Source organism: Hydra vulgaris, chromosome 11 (assembly GCF_038396675.1).
Source record: "Hydra vulgaris chromosome 11, alternate assembly HydraT2T_AEP".
NCBI lineage: Eukaryota > Metazoa > Cnidaria > Hydrozoa > Anthoathecata > Hydridae > Hydra > Hydra vulgaris.
Window position 1 is genome coordinate 37,515,460 of NC_088930.1, and position 17,148 is coordinate 37,532,607.

The following is a 17,148-nucleotide window of genomic DNA, read 5'->3' on the forward strand; positions in this document are numbered from 1 at the left end:
TTTCAGTTGATTGTTTACAATGGTTTTATAATCAACTTAAACTAATTAAAATCAACACACTAAACTGTATAAGACAATACAAACAAATATACATTTAGTTAAATATAATTTATATAATAAATAGTATAAATGTCAATAAATACAACAAGTAGGTTATTTTTTGACATATAAAGTAAAAAATTAAAAAAAAGTTGTTTTTGACAGATTTTATAAAAACAAGATTTTTCATACCATTTTAAAATACTTTTTTTGAACATCTTAAGACTACCTATTGACATCGTTTCATTATCTAGAGAGTTCTATAGCACGGTTGCTCTACACTTTTTATGAAGCTTGTTTTACTGATAAGAAGCTCCTTATTTGTGAGAGAGCAAAGCATTTACTATTCACTTTTCTACACAGACTTTTAGTATGATCATCAAATTTCAAATCTTTATCAATTGTAACACCGAGAAGTTTAACCTTACAGGAAACCATTATTTTTACATTTCCGACCAATAAAAATTTATCATTACGACTTTTAAGCCAGCTAAAAAAATTGAAATTTGTCCGGATTTGCAACAAATTTATTTAAAGTAAACCATGAAATCGCATTTGATGTTTCTATTTAAAGACTAGCAATTACACTCTCTATGTTGTTGTCACAAACAGAGAGAATGTTGTCATCGGCATAGTTGCAGATTTTAGAGTCCTTTATAAATGCAAAAAAAATTGTTGATAAAAATATTGAAGTAAATTGGTCCCAAAATTGAGCCTTAAGGTACACCAGATTTCATATCTAAGTATTCAGAAAATAACAATCCTAGTCTTACCCTTTCTTTGCGAGCAGAAAGGCAAGATAATAAGTGTTTGAAGCAATTGTAAAAAAACTCATAACCTCCTAACTTAGCTATAAGCAAATCATATAGAATTAAACCATATGCCTTTGATAAATCCGTAAATAATGCTTTTTATAAAGATTGTTAAATGTTGGGTAACATATATATAGTATATAGTAAAAAGGAGCAATGAATATATCATTATTTATAAATAAAAATTATGAAACTATTACCGCTTTTTCGCTCGAGCTATCTGCATGGTGATATGCAGATGGCTTGAGCGCGGCAATATAAATGGTACAACGTCATTTTTATTGCCAGTCAAACCTTCCTGCCTATAATGTAGTAATTTAAAAAGAGTTATAAAGTTAAAATAAAAAGATTTATGCACAAACTTATTCATATACAAATGTTACCTGCATGTTAATAACATTTAACAAGGCAGCAATAAGTATAGTATTACTTATAAATTGTAATTTTAAAAAAAACTTATTTTTCGTCCAAGCTATCTGCATGTTGTACAAAATCATTTATATTGCCATTCTAACTTGCCTGCTGATGATGATGTAACATAAATAAAATGATAAAGTTAAATTAAAAGATATATGCATATACACTATCGTCCATAATCATTCGAATGGTCATACTTTTCATATATATATAAGATATCAAAGTTTTACTTTTTTGAGAGGAATTGAAAACAAAGTAAACCTGAATTATATGTTACCTTCCTATTTATTAGGTTTACAAAAAAATTAATATAAAAACCCATTAGATTGTTTATAGTTTAATTGTCTTTTAATCATTCTTAGCGACAATAATCGCTATATATATTCTTGGAATTCTATTTAACAGCTTATCCAATTTTCGAAGTCAAAGTTTTTCCACATCTTTTGCATCATTAGGCATTTGTTTTTGACATTATTTTCCATAAAAATTGGTAGGAGAGAGTGATTGGGGAAGCCAAATCATTCTATTAAATATTTGATCGTTCTCAAACTCAGCCAAAAGCTTAAACATTTTTTTTTGTAAAATAGGTTTTGTATTTAAGCTTTAAGTCATTTTCTTCTGAAAAAATAAATTGGTTCCGGTTAAACGTTTTTGAAGGTGTGGCATTATTTTTTAATAGTACAAGTAAACTACTTTTGTCCGTACTCCCTCTATTTTTACAAAGTCACTTGTGGCTTTCCAACAAATACAGCCTCACACCTTATCACTACATCCACCATATTTAGACGCTTTTTTATCATACATTCAACAATTTTTTGTCCAGACAAACAACCTAATCTTAAACTCTAAGATTTAAAACTTCGACACGTTGGTCCACGTTTACAGTCATTGATGGTCCATTTTTTTATGTAGTTTTGCTCACTTTAGCATTTTTATTATTCATATGACTTTTATCAAAGCATTTTAATCAAAATATTTTAAAATTATTTAGTAGTGCAAAAATAAATATAAAAATTGTTAAATAAAAAATAGCATTTTTTAAAAAAATTAAAGGTCATTCGAATATTTTGAACGGTAGTGAATATGAATTTACCTGTATGTTGGTAACATTTGTATAGAACAAGGCAGCAACAAATATATTATTACTTATAAATGGTAATTTAAAAAATCTGAAAGATGTAAAACATTATTGCAATCGTCAGTCAAACTTGCCTGCTTATAATGCAGTAATTTAAATAAAATGTTAAAGTTAAAATAAAGAGACTGATGCACACACAATTAAATTCAAAAACTTAGTATACTTTTAGTTTCCTTTTTAAAACATAATAAATTTAATAAATGTGTAATTTATTAAGTATAGTAATGTAAAAACATAATAAATATAAAAGTGTGTGCATAAATTAATTTATTCTTACTTAAAACGAACACTTCACATTAATTAAATATAAACAAATAAAATTAATTGTATTATAATAAATAATAGCGTACTATTTATAAACATTGCTTTTATATGCTACATTTAACTTTAATGTAAAATCTTGTGCATTAATTAACTTCCCGTTCTGATATTTTTAAAACATTACTGTAGTTTTCCTTCCTCACTTAGATGTTCTTGGAACACCATTACAAGTTGAATCCCGAAGATAACGCTTATATTTTTACTGGTTAATTCAAACTCAATTCAACACTTTAATTAGACAGCTTTTGAACTGTTTTTGAAATTATTAAATGCATATAAAAATTGAAAATGTCATTAATGATATAAATGAAAATGTAATTAATGATATAAATGAAGTCGCCAGTCAAACCTGTTGTCTTACAATGAAGTAATTTAAATAAAATAATACTGTAAAAATAAAAAGATTTATACACAAACTATTAAAATATTTACATATTCTAACAATTCTGCCATTTAATAGTAAAAAAAAACATAATGAATATCCCTACTAGATCTGGTTGCTAACTAAATCTCGACTAGAAAGGTCGCATCAACAAAAACACGAAAACAACTTAATAGAACAATGAAGATGAAATGAATAAAACATTTATTATAAAATAAAGTGTTTATAAACAATAAAAGTGTTTATAAACCTAATAAAAATTTGCCATATGATAATGTGTTTTAACTTCAAACATTTTTATGCAAACTAAATCCATTAGAAAAAAATTAAAAAAGATAGTACCATTTATCTTTTGCACCTTAACTATTTAATCTTAACCGATACACTGTTTGTTTAAGCTTATCTAATTATCATTGTCATAATCATCTAATTATATATTTATCATTATCATAATCATCATTAATTAATCATAATTTGTTATATAATGTACATTAAAACTAAAATATTTCGTTAGCCGAGAACCAAGAGCCTAAAATTTGATAAATGTATGCACTTTATAATGCATCATATTATGATGCATTATAAAATGCATACATTATCGAATTTTAGGCATTGCAAGTGTGTCTAGCTGTTTATGTCTATATGTTTAGCTTAAATCATATTAAACGTGATGCATTATAAAAAACATAGCTTATAATCTTATTAAATACAGAAAAACAGGAGAATGCAAAAATTATTTTTTTTTAAGTTTCAAATGATTGTAAATCTACGACTTACAACTGCATCTTTAAATGCGCATTTGTAAAATGGCGCAACATAAGTTGCACCATTTTACAAATAATCAAGTGAATAAACCCAGTAAATGCACTATAATAAACGCCGTTTTGCAGCAACCTTCATTAGAAATTCATAAAAATCTACCAAGAAGATGCGGATTAATTTGTTTTAAATAGTTTTCTTGTCAAGTTGATATTTATTAGTTTGCCAAATATTTTTGGCATTCTACTAAACTGTCTAAATTATTGCAGTGATGAGGATGCAACCCTACAAAGCTAGTTCAATAGTTTAAATTTTTAAACAAACTTAGTTTTTACTTTTGAGTGAAAATCAAGCTTGCTGTTATTGTTGTTATAAACTTTGTAATACATTGGAAATAACAGTTCTTACTAAAACTGTTACTATGAAATAAATAAAATAAACGCTCTTAAATTCTGATAATAAATTAAAAACTCTTTTTTTATTCATTTTCTTTAGAAACAGATATAAATTTTTAAGTTTCGATCTTAACAGTAAATTAATAATTAAAAAAAAGTTTAAACTGTTTTTGTTTATTTCAAACTGTCTGTGAGCATTACTTAAGCATAAAATGCCTAACTAAAAGCATACAAGTATGAGGATATACACTATATATTACATATTTGAATTATTTCGAATTAATTATAGTTTTTGGACTTTTCAAGGACGACAAATGAAGCAGGTAACTAATATTAATTAGCATTGATTGTCTACTTGTTGACAAATATATTGACAATCAGTAACAAATAACTTGCTAAAAAAGGTTTTCAAAAACTAGAAAAGCACCTATAACTTCTTTAACAACCTATAGAAATTACGCTGTTCTCTCTCAACAATTTTTTACGTAACTAAAAAGAAGCAATTATTCTTTATTTGTATTAATTAATGTGTTAATAAAATGTAAAATCAGATTTGGGTAACTTGACAAAAAAGAAGACAAAAAATGAAACTCTTGATATTTTGTTAATTTCGTTAACCTAACAACTTCTCACTATCTATATTGTGAAGTCTTGCAATTGATTTCTCCTCTATAAGTTTTTATGTAATATTAAGTGAAAAGTATCTATTTTATTGTCTACTTGAAATATTTTCAAGTGCAATAAGACCAGCAGAAGTCATTTAAACAAGCTCTTCAGCAATGTAGCACAAACTTGTTTTTGATTTTAAAATCCTTGGGTTAAGCAATTTTACAAAAAAAAAAGTCTGTCAGCAAAAGAGCATGATAAAAAGTTGAATGCTTTGATGTCTCATAAAGTATTTTTATCTAGGGTTTAGTAAGAAGTTTTCCAAATACTCAAAGGCATACATTTGTTTAATTGTGATTGTGCTTCAAAATGTTGCTTGAAGAGTTGCTTTCAAAATGTTACACACTACTGTTTCATTTGTAAGGCGTAAAATGTTATTGGCGAAAATTTTCTCAAGGAGTTTTTACAGCCGTAAACTTAGAGTCTTAAAATGTTATTCAATTCAATGTTATAAAACTTTTTCGCATCAAATTATGTTGATATCTTTTGCTTAAACTTATTTTTAGAAATTTATTGACCGCATCAGTAACATTCTTAAGGCATAAAAGGTTGTCAAAAACAAAGTGTTTTTGAGTTGAAGGTTGAAAAACATTCTGAACTTTATACAACTAAAGATTCATATATTTTCATCTGCAACAAAAATTTTTTGTAGGTCTCTCGTCCAGAAATTAATACATTAATTAAGTTAATACATTTTGACCATTAAACATATAAACATTAAGTTAATGTTACATCTTTTTCTTTTTGTCTCGTTTTTATCTACTGCATCTTGAACTTGCTTTTAACTAATTATTGGATAATCATTCGCAAATATTATTAAATATTATCGTAGAGAATACTTTTCTGAGTAAAATGATATCAAATTTTATTTTTAATGAAAAAAAAATTTTTCTAAATTTTTTAATTTTTCGTATGCGTAATTAGATTTTTTTTATTATTTTGAAAAATGAACTTAAAGCTCTTGGTTAAATTTAATATCATTGAACTTTAAGAGTTTTCTGCTATAACTTTTTACGCTGATCAAGAATCTATGAGTAAAAAATGGAAAAGGAGAATTGTGGGGTTGAACGAAATACGATAGTAATAAGTGAAGGAATAGCTTACTTCTTAAACGCTGCATTTTTTTAAATTGAATTTTAAGTGACCAATAAATCTCCGACTATAAACTTTTTGTATTGAAATAATTTTTTCAATGAAATTTTTCTGAATGTAAATGAATGACTTTTATTGACTGCTTTTATTGAATGATTTCAATGAATGAATGAAATACGCTAGTTACTCTCATGTTAAATGCGATTTTTATTTATTAATTTTCAAGTGACTGAGCTATCTCTATAAATTTTGTGCATAGATTTCAAATGGATTATTGTTAAATTTATTTTAATTTAAAATATGCTTTGAAACAACTTGCATGCAAAGAAAAAAAAAAAACTATACACCGAAGAGCATGTTGCGCTTGTGATGGTAAAGTTCAGAGCGGTAAATTTCCACTTAACAAATCTGCTAAACCGTTCAGGATACCAAAAACAACTCTTCACAGGCGTGTCCACGACATAGGTGAAACAATTGGCTGTTCAAGCACGAGACTGTCAAAACAACTTAAATCAGTTTTGGTAGATACCCTTATCAAATTATCCAATTGAGCTTTGGTAGAACTTACAATAACGTCTTCATACTAATTACCGACAAGCAAGAAATAGTAGCAAAGTATTTCAACGTACTGCAAAGAGAATTTAACGTAGCTGGTATCAACAAAAATACTCCATGTCATTTGTGGAGTTTTGATAAAATTGGCTTCGCTGGTGATCAAGGTAAACAAAATATAGTTTGCCGGCGTGGTGTAAAGCGACCATTAAAATCGATTGGCAACAATAAAAAAATCTATTATACAGTTGGAAATTGCATTAATGCTGCTCGTAATTGTCTTGCTCCATACATTATTTTTAAATCAAAAAAATATCTGTACAGAGATTGGTGTTTAAGTGGTCCAGATCATGCCATATACGCTAAACCTCCATCTAGATGGATGGAAGATAAGCAACTTGTGCAGTGGCTCATTGTACCGTGTATGTTCCCGCCATTAAGAAAACTCCAGGTAATTAGTTCAATCTAATTTTAGTTATCTAATTATATAATTATCTAATTTTACATTCAAAACAGATTATATCAATCTAATTATAGTTATCAAACTTTAGGTATTCATATTTTAGTTGTAGATGGACATGTGAGTCGGGTCACTTATCGGTCGTACTTATTTGCATCAAAAACAATATCTTGTTAACTTGCTTGTTTGCTCACTCGTCATATATACTGCAGCTACAAGATGTTGGTGTTTGTTGCCATATCGAATAAGTTTGACGCAAATTACTTCAACAGTTTTATTCAGAGACAAAGTTCAGTAACTTATCATAAGAATATTTTAGTCACCTGCATAGAAAACTTTTCAGCTCTGTTAAAGTTTTAACACGTACCCAAATAGTCATTTGGTTTTAAAATACTGACTTGTTTCCACTCGACATCAATAAAATTGATCAGTCAAGTTGCAAATTACTAATACGTTTGAAATACCGTCATCTGAACCTGAACCTTCATCACCTCAACAACCAGAGTCTATGATAGTACCATTAACAATACTAGCACCAGGATATACACTACCTCAGTCACTACCCTCTGAATCTACACTAACACTAGCATCAGCATATGTCACATAGCGTCAGCTCCAAAGTTAACTTAAAAGTCCCTGTCTTTAAATAAGGTTGTATGATGACCCTGTCTTCAAACAACCTTCAATGTTGTAGTAACTCCGGCTATTCAAAATGAAATTTAAAAAGAGGTTGAAAAACAGCTGCATTCAGCCCAATCACTTGCAGCAGCTTTGAAACAAATGTTTCATATCCAACACATTGACACACAAAAAAGAAAAATGTAGATGTGCCCAGATTGAAAGGGGAGTGTCTCAGAAAACCTGAAATACTTGAGAGGTTGAAAGGTACGGAGAAAGCAAAAATGCAGCAAAGTAAGCTAAAAAACAACGCAAGCTTAGCTCTAATGGCGAACAACAAATAAACTAAGCAACAAGTCCAACAAAAATATTAGCTGCAAACTAATTTTAGTGTAAAAAATTGGCTTGCTGAAGCTTTACCGAAATGTTTTAGGTGAAGCTTCAGCAAGTCAAAATATGGAATGGTACCACAGTGAAAATTCAAATTGCAAGGTTAGGCTACTTTAACATCTCCTTTAGTATGCATGTCATCATTTCAGCTCCTTTAACATATCGCTTTAGAATGCATGTCAAACATGCATACTAAAGCGATATGTTAAAGGAGCTGAGTTTTATTGCACTAAAAAAAGCCGCACAAGTGAAAACTCAAATCAACCTCTAGTACCTCTAGGCAACTCAACATCGTTTCAAGAATAAAAAATTTTAATTCATTTGACTGATTCTTTAATTTTTATTATTGATTGCTTTTTGTTTTTTTATTAAAGTGTTGTTTTAATTACACATATATTTGCGTATTTCATTCCTGTACTATTTGTCAATCATGTACTATTTGTCCTGAAGAATTTGATCTCAACCTAGAAAAAATGATTATAAAGACATATTATATATTGTTAGAAAGCTTATATATCTGATATATTGTTAGAAAGCTTATATAACTGATATATTGTTAGAAAGCTTTCCTCTTTAAAATGAGTAAATGGTATTTTTTTTATTATGGGGGGAAAAAGTTGTGACGTCACAAAGGTTTGCAGAAAAGCACAAAAATTAAATTTTTGGCCAAAAAATGTCATTCTATTAAGCAAGTAAATGAAATTTAATTTTTATATTTATTACTTCTAATTAGTAGTTGTTTTTATGAACTGAAAGCTAAATAATATCTAAAAGCATGATATAGGAGCGGAGGGGGACTCTAATTTAGCAAATTTTCTAAAAATTTGAAGTAAAGATGTGTGAATAAAACAAATATTCCTCTATTATATTAATACTATTAAACGTTTTTACTCGGTAAAGTAACCGCGATAATACTAAAACATATTTTCAAAGAAGTTTATCTTGGTAACTCTTAAAATTGCAACTAAGTGTATCAAAAATGAAACGACGTAAAAACATTTAAAAAGAGATGGTCGTCGGCTAGTTCATACTCTTTATCTACTTTTTCCACATTTTTACAGTTAACCCCGTGACAGGTAGAACACCATAAAGTGCAGTGAAGTCCCATCTTTCTGCAGGTACATTGATTTGAACACGAGTTTTTGCACCCACATTGAACAACCTTTAGGATGTCCTCTGGACCTGCGTTTTTGTCTGTTGCTATTGGTGAGTACATAAAACCATTTAATTTCCATCCCCAATTAAGCCGGTCAAGGTTACAGTCACTTAGACATCTCCAAATACGCACTTGATGGTATACTCCCAATCCATGGTAGTAAGCAGCTCTAGGAGAAGGTTGAAGAATAGAGGGGTCTATGTGAGACTGATCAGAGTTTACCATTGCCTTGAACTTTTGCTTTAATATTTGTGGTAGATTTGATATTGAGGAATGTAGCAACTGAAAGAAACGAATTGATACATTTCCAATCTCATCAGGTAATTTATCATTATGGTTAAAAATATTTGCTGCATTGTACAAATCTTTGGGTTCAAGCTTTCTGAAAATTGAAGTCTTTCCAATATTGTGAATTGCTGATGTTGTATAACAACCTGTACACGCGTTTGCAAAAAGAATATTGTTAATGACATGTTTTGCTTTACTGCCAATAATCTGATCAATGTCATAACATTCAAGCAAGCATTCATGTCTCTTTCTTATACTAGTTAAATATATTTTATGTATAAATTCAACTGATTAACAGTGACAAGCTGATTAACAGTGGTGTAATAGGAGGCAAAGAACATCACTGTCATCAGCAAAGATTGTGACGGGTTCTGTTTAACTTTTAATAGTTGTAGTATCTGCGTCAGAATGACAAACATACACAGTTAAACCTGTTTTCTTAACTTAACTTTTAGAATTCTGATAAATGACTTTTTGTTGGCGTAGTTTGGGAAAAGTTTACATCTATCGGACGGACAAGGATTACTTTTACGTATTTCAACTGCAAATTGTGTTAAAGATCCACGTTTTATACTCGTAGTATCTTTTGTAGAATTTTCATATCCATCGAATACTACTACACTAACTTTACAGTAATTTAGAAATTGAATGCACTTTTCAAAAGTGTGATCAAATATTTCAGCCTTCTGAAATATCGCAGCTGTATAAAAGAGCGCCACCATCGGCAACTCATAAAAGAAATAGGAGGTTAGGGAAAAGATATAACTGGCTTTGTTTGGTAATTTTTCAGCTTGTATTTTTGAGCACTGGGCATAAAACCATCTTTAAATAGTGACATAGGAAACAAAGTCAGTTTATAGTAAAAGTAGTCTTCAATTTTCTTTTCCGGTTTTTTCTCAGCGATAACTGAAAAATAATGACAAGGGATCAACTGATATATTTTCATTGTTGACTTTAATATTTGAGTAGAGTCCTTGAGTTAATTACTTCTCTTTAGGGATACTTCTGTGTAAACCATATCATTTATTTGTGCCTGTATTGATGCAACAGTGCATTCCGAACAATCACAAATTGTCTGAATGAATTCATCTACAAGCCCTGAGTCCGAGCCCCAAGTTGTTTTCTTACATAAAATTGGCTATGAGAATCAAACCATGATTTAATTTTCTAAAAATCTTCAGAGTCACAATTGATTATTCCTGCACAAGTTCTTTGTATTCCCTACTTGTGTTTCTGGGCGAGGTCAATAAATTTACTGCTTCTGTCATTTCAGCGCACCTAGATTAAAAATGTAATTTTAGTAGAAGAAATATAATATATATTTGCCGTATATAATTTTTGCTATAAATATCTATTTTATTAGTAGCATTTATTAGCTTTTTTCCAAATCAAAAAAACAGAAATATTTAATCTTATTTATAACTATACATTGTACTTGTCCAAACATGTAACACATTTTCAGTAACTCCTTTGCCAACAACTCCTCCTTTGCCCTTCAACAGTTTCATCAATATCTGTTCTATTGATAAATCCGTCCATATTCCAGACCAAAAATTTGAAGTGTGCCTTACAGTATGTTTGCCATTTAGGAACTGTTTATATACTTCTGGGTGAGTGCATGTAAATTCATCAACTGATTGTAAATATAAGCTTAATGATTTTGTATAACTATTGTACCCAGTCGAGGCAAGTAGATTTAGCATACATTTTGTTGTAGCAATATGTAGGTTCCAGTTACTAATTCTTTCTGCTCGAATGTACTCTTGCACAATAAATGTATAGTGAACCTAATATAGCCATAATTTTGCAGTTCGTGATTTCGCCATGTAATCTCCTTGCTTTTCTTCAAATAATAGAATTAACTTATTTTCAAGCTCAGTATCACCATTTTTGTTATGCGTATTTGATTTGTACATTAATTTAATTTCAGCTTTTTCTTGCTCGCTTAGTTTGATCCAAATTTCCTCCAGCACTCTAGATAATACAGCCGATGCAGTAAACAAATTGCCTGGAAGACTTCGAGCAATTGCCTTTCCAGAAAATATATGGTTGACTGTTACAAAAGCGTAAACAGTTTCAAGAGCAATTTTCAATCCACTTCCTTCCATCAATGTTCCAATAGCTCTTAGAAAACTCATAAGGTGATGAAATCCACAAATTCTAATAAAAACGTTCATTTTCTTTGAAGCCGCAATTTCAAACGCTTTGACATAAAGCTGTTAATCAAATGTTACACAGGGCATTCAGATTTGTAGCTTTTTTGACTGCATCACAATAAAGCTTAACAAAGAATATAACGGATTAAAATTAGTTGACGATGAATTGATTATTAAAAGCATGGTTACTTTAGATATAGGTAGGACATTATTAACTTGGCAACTCATATAGGCAGCCTAAGTAGGGCATTGTAACTCAAAGATATATGACATGTTCCAAAGTATGTTAACAAGGTTTGGCTTTCAAGTGACCTTAAATAAAAGAAAAATGAAAAGTTAACCATGATTGGCTCATATCATCAAAAATCTCAAAATAATTTTTTTCTATAGAAGTTTTCATTATATTTTAAAGATTTACATAAAATTTAAACACTTTTTTTGAAACACTAATAAGCCTAGTTATGTAAATACCTTTGTAAATTCTTGAAAATTTATTTAAGATAAAACGGGAACGTCAGAGCTGTAAAACTGAGCAATTTTAATCTAGTTGTTAAAATTTATGTTGGACCAACTATCTTTCTTATCCCTAGGTAATCTTTTCTTATTTGTGAGCCCAATAAAATATTTGTTTTCTATTGATAAAGAACCTAGTCCGTGATGTGTGTTTTCACCATCGATTACTGCTAAATCATGATCTGTGTTATTCCCAATAAATAAAATAAATGTTGTACCTTCAGGGCAAAGTATATCGTTAATTATATTGTGTTTTACTATGCGAAATTTCACTATGTAAAATTCTGCTTGTAGCAAATGACCTGTTAAATAAGTTTTTTTTTTTCGTATTCTATATTGTTATGTGTGAAATATAGATTTTTCAAAAGATGAAAGCAACTAAAATTATCACTAAATAAACAAAACTCTTCGCAACTTGACGCAAAAGCTAGTTTAATAAGCAGAATATTTAGCCACTTTTAAGATAGTACATTATCAACGGTAGCGGCTACTCCTAACTGCATTTGCATTATTGGTTTAAAATGTACCGATTTATTTAAAATAAATTAGCAGAATTAGAAGATAGGAGTAGGCGGAACAATCTTCGTTTAGATGGCTTTGAAGAAAGAGAAGAAGAATCTTGGAACGATAGGGAAACAAAGGTCAAAGAGTTTTTAAAGGAGAAACTCGGAATTAAAAACAACATTGCAATTGAAAGAGCACGCAGGACTGGGAAGAAGCACGAATCTGGAAAAAGAAAAAGAACTATTGTGGTAAAGTTTCTCAACTATAATGATAGAGAAATTGTATTAAATGAATGTAAACATAGAAAACTATGAAACGAACGAAGGCTATAGCAATAACACAATCAAAAAAAGACAACTTCTATTTACAAAAGCAAAAGAACTTCAAGCTGAGGGTAAGTTTGCTAAAGTTATATATAACTTATAACGCGCGCCTTAGAGGTCTAAGAAATTCTTTTAAATCTTACTTAGTACACAAAAAATGATAGCAACAAAAAATATAAAATGGATGACTATGAATCAAATTAAAAACAAATATGTTGGATCTGATGAAAACACAGATCCAGATTTAATTATTCTAATGACTTAAAAATAGATTGTTTTTATCATTATGCTAGTGAGTTAAAAGAATTTCTTTCTAAAAATGGCGATGAAAACAAAAATCAAGATTTCTCCACATAAGAAATATATATAATATATACAATATAAGAAGTATGAACAAAATTTTGAAAAACTTTCGACATTTTATCGAAGAAACTAAAAACTATATTGATATTATCTGTTTAACGGAAACTTGGTGTTCACAAAATGAGCTTAGTAATAACTCTAACTTCCATCTTCCTAGTTTTGAAACAATTTTATTAGAAAGACAATTTAATAAACGCGGTGAAGGAATTCTAATGTGCATATAAAAAAACTTCGCGCATAACATTAAGAATGGTTTGTGCGTTTCTGATGGCTGTTAAGAAATCGTTACAATTGAAATTTGAAACAATAAAGGCGAAAAGTGAAAAAGCAAAGGCATTTTACTAAGTTGTTTTTATAAATCAGAAAATTGAAGCTTATACTTAAATTACAATATTTTCATAAAGGTAACAAAGAAAGCAAAAAAAACTTTGTAATAGGCGATTTAAATATGGGTTGTTTACGATATAGCGAAGACAAAAAAATTAAAAAATTTTATAATGAAATGTTTGTATCAGGAGCGAAACCGCTTATCAACAGGCCTACTCAAATAACAGAAAACTCAACCACCCTAATAGACAATATTTTAACAACAGATGTATATAACAATGACATGCAAAAAGGCTATAAAATCAGAATTATCAGACTATTTTCCAATTTTTCTAACAATCAACGCAGTTTTAACTCTTAACACTAATAGAAGACAAACTATAAAAAAAGGTGTTTTCAGTAAAAAAAATTTAGAAACGTTTAAATATCAATTATCATTGTTAAATTAGCATATAAATTTTAATATAGACATACGTGTAATCTATAATAAATTCTTTTGTACATTCTCGGTGTACGAAGCAAACTTTCCCGCCTCCGAAATAACCTTGAAACCAAAAACCTTAAATATTCCTAGGATTACCAAGGGTCTTAAAAAATCTTCAAAAATTAAAAAAAAGTTGTATATAAAATATTTAAAAACAAAATCTCATGCTAATTTACGCATATACAAAAACTACAAAACTCTATTTAAAAAAATTCGTAAAAACTTTAAAAAAATTATCACTCTAATCTAATTATTAAATATAAAAATGACTTCAGACAAATATGGAAAATATTGAAAGAAATAACTGGGAAACAGAAAACCTGTTCAAATTTTCTTCCAAATATGATTAAAATAAACAAAGTATGTGTATATGACCTAAATGAAATAGCAAAAGAATTTAATAAATACTTTACTGTTATTGGATATTTCCTTTAATGTTTTTTGACAACTTCGAATAATTTACTTTCTCCCCATGACTTATTCCTAGATTTATCAATTAAAGAGCTTGAAAGAGCCTTCAAATCTCTAAAAAGAACCAAAGGAATTGGTGCGAATGGTATAAACGGGAGCATAATTATAGATTGCTATGAAAGTTTGAAAGATATTCTATTTGAACTTTTCAAAACATCTATACAAGAAGGGTTTTTCCCTGACCAATTAAAAATTGCCAAAGTTATCCCGATTTATAAAGACGGAGAAAAATCAAAGGTCAATAATTATCGCCCTAATTCAATCCTTCTTATATTTTCAAAAATATTAGAAAAAATCATCTTCAAAAAGACATACAACAACCTGATTTCAAATAATTTACTATATAAAAATCAATTTGGTTTTAAAAAAAATAGTTCAACTAAATGAGCCATTTTTCAGTTTACTCGCGAAGTCTCAAATTCTTTTGCTGAACCACAATATACACTTGGTATTTTGGCCGATTTATCAGAGGATTTTGATTCAGTCAATCATGATATCTTACTTAAAAAACGGAAAAACTAGTAAATTCATCAAATGGTATAAAAGCTACTTGTCAAATAAAAAGCAATTCATCTACCACAGAGAAGAATCGCATCCTATTGATCTTCAAAATAAAACATTAATCAGAATAAAATGTGGTGTTCCACAGAGTTCTATCCTTGGTCCACTTCTCTTTTTAGTATACATCAACAATCTAAATAAGGCCTCGAACCTTATGAACATCATGTTTGCAGACAATACCAATTTATTTTTATCAAACAAAGACATTAACAAACCATTTTTAAATATGAATAAAGAACTTATACAAATTTCTACTTAGCTTAAATGCAATAAGCTAACCATAAATATTGATAAAACAAAGTGGATCCTTTTCCACTCCTCAGCAAAAAAACATTTTTTGCCTAAAGATTTACCTAAACTTTATATTGATGAAGTAAAAATAAAAAAAGATTCCGTTTTAAAATTCCTTGGTATTTATCTTGACGATTATATGACATGAAAAACTCATGTTGATTAAATATCAACAAAAGTTGCAAAAAGTATTGGAATCCTCTGTAAGGCCAGAAATTATTTAAATTAAAATAATTGAAAACAACTATACTACTCATTTATTCGTAGCTAAATAAACTATGCAAGTATTGCATGGGGAAGTACTGATAAGAGTAAGCTGTAACGCCTTTACCGCCATCAGAAACATGCAATGCAAATAATACATTTTTCAAATCGTTTTTTAAACACAAAAACTTTATTCAAAGATAAGAATGTATTAAACATTTATGAACTTACCTAGTATAATATTTTATGTTTTACGCTTTGTTGTATGATCAACCCTTTATTATATGTTTTTAAAGATCTATTCACCTTTTGAGATATTTTTGAGATATTATTTTAATCATTTATTATATCAAATGTTTTGGATTATTATTTTGTTATAAACTGTATTATTTTATATTATATTTATATTGTAATTTTTTTATGGCTCTGGCGACATTATCGATATGATTTAATTCCAGATTCCAAGTTTAATTTTATATTACATGTAAGCCACGACATGTAAATAATGCAAACAAACAAAAAAAAAAAAAAAAAAAATCTAATTAATTTTACGTTGCGTAAAAGAAAGTGCTGGTTTCTATTATTACTTTTATAGTGCATTTTTGCTTTTTATCAAATCAATAAATTAACCAAAACAACAGATAAATTGAAAACTAAAATATAAATCAAAATATCAGTTTTAAAGCCAATAAGCGAAAAGTCAATCAACAAATTCATCAAGAAAGATGAATAAGTCGCTTAAAAATGAATTTTTCAAGCTTTTCCGGCCGCTTTAATATCGATGACATCGTTATAGCTCACTTTTTAAGGCAAATCTTCTTCAATTGAAATAACCAAAAAATCAGTAACGTGATCCTGGTCCATGGTCAAACGGAAAGAGTTTTTTACAATCTTGAGTTGCTAAATGATCATTTACCCTCAGCAACTGACACAGGAATAGTGTTGAAAATCCAGAGCATGTCAGTGTACAAAAAAAGGCATTAATTAAGTTGTTGAAGTGGGATTCAGTGATTGATAATTGTTTTGCGGGTGATGTTAAATATGGCAATACCCTTCAATGATATCCTCTTTGTTCGCATCTCTTGGATAAAAACATGCAAGTTTGCAAGCTTTATTTTGAACAGAAAGATTATCATTATCCAGCCTGATAAATTAAAACATACTGTCAACCATCCTGTTTACCTCTAAAACTTAACCAATCTGCTGTATCAGATTGTGTAAGCCAAAACTAAAAACATTCATTTTAATTTTTTTTATTTAGCTGTCGTGGAAATGGGCTGTGTTTGACGTCTCACCGTGAAGCGCTTTAACTTACGCTTTTTTTAGTAACGAGCTCAGTTTTTAGTTCCAACTGTCCAGTTACAGCTACAGCCTCTTGGAAATTTGCAACCAAGAGCCCCTAATTTGTTTAAGACTTTTATTTTGATTTTAACAGCTGTCCAATTTAATGTAGTCATGTCATCGAT

General features: G+C 28.9%; 1 protein-coding gene across 2 annotated transcripts in view; it reads left to right on the plus strand.

Moving 5' to 3' along the window:
• Positions 1-4,455: 4,455 nt before the first annotated feature.
• The window catches only part of LOC136087256 (uncharacterized), an 89,888-nt gene continuing 77,195 nt past the window's right edge, over positions 4,456-17,148 (plus strand). For both annotated transcript variants that reach the window (XM_065809718.1, XM_065809719.1), the window contains exon 1: positions 4,456-4,586. In XM_065809718.1, the coding sequence (XP_065665790.1) occupies positions 4,500-4,586 (87 nt within the window). In that variant the 5' untranslated portion in view covers positions 4,456-4,499. The remainder of the gene's footprint in view (positions 4,587-17,148) is intronic.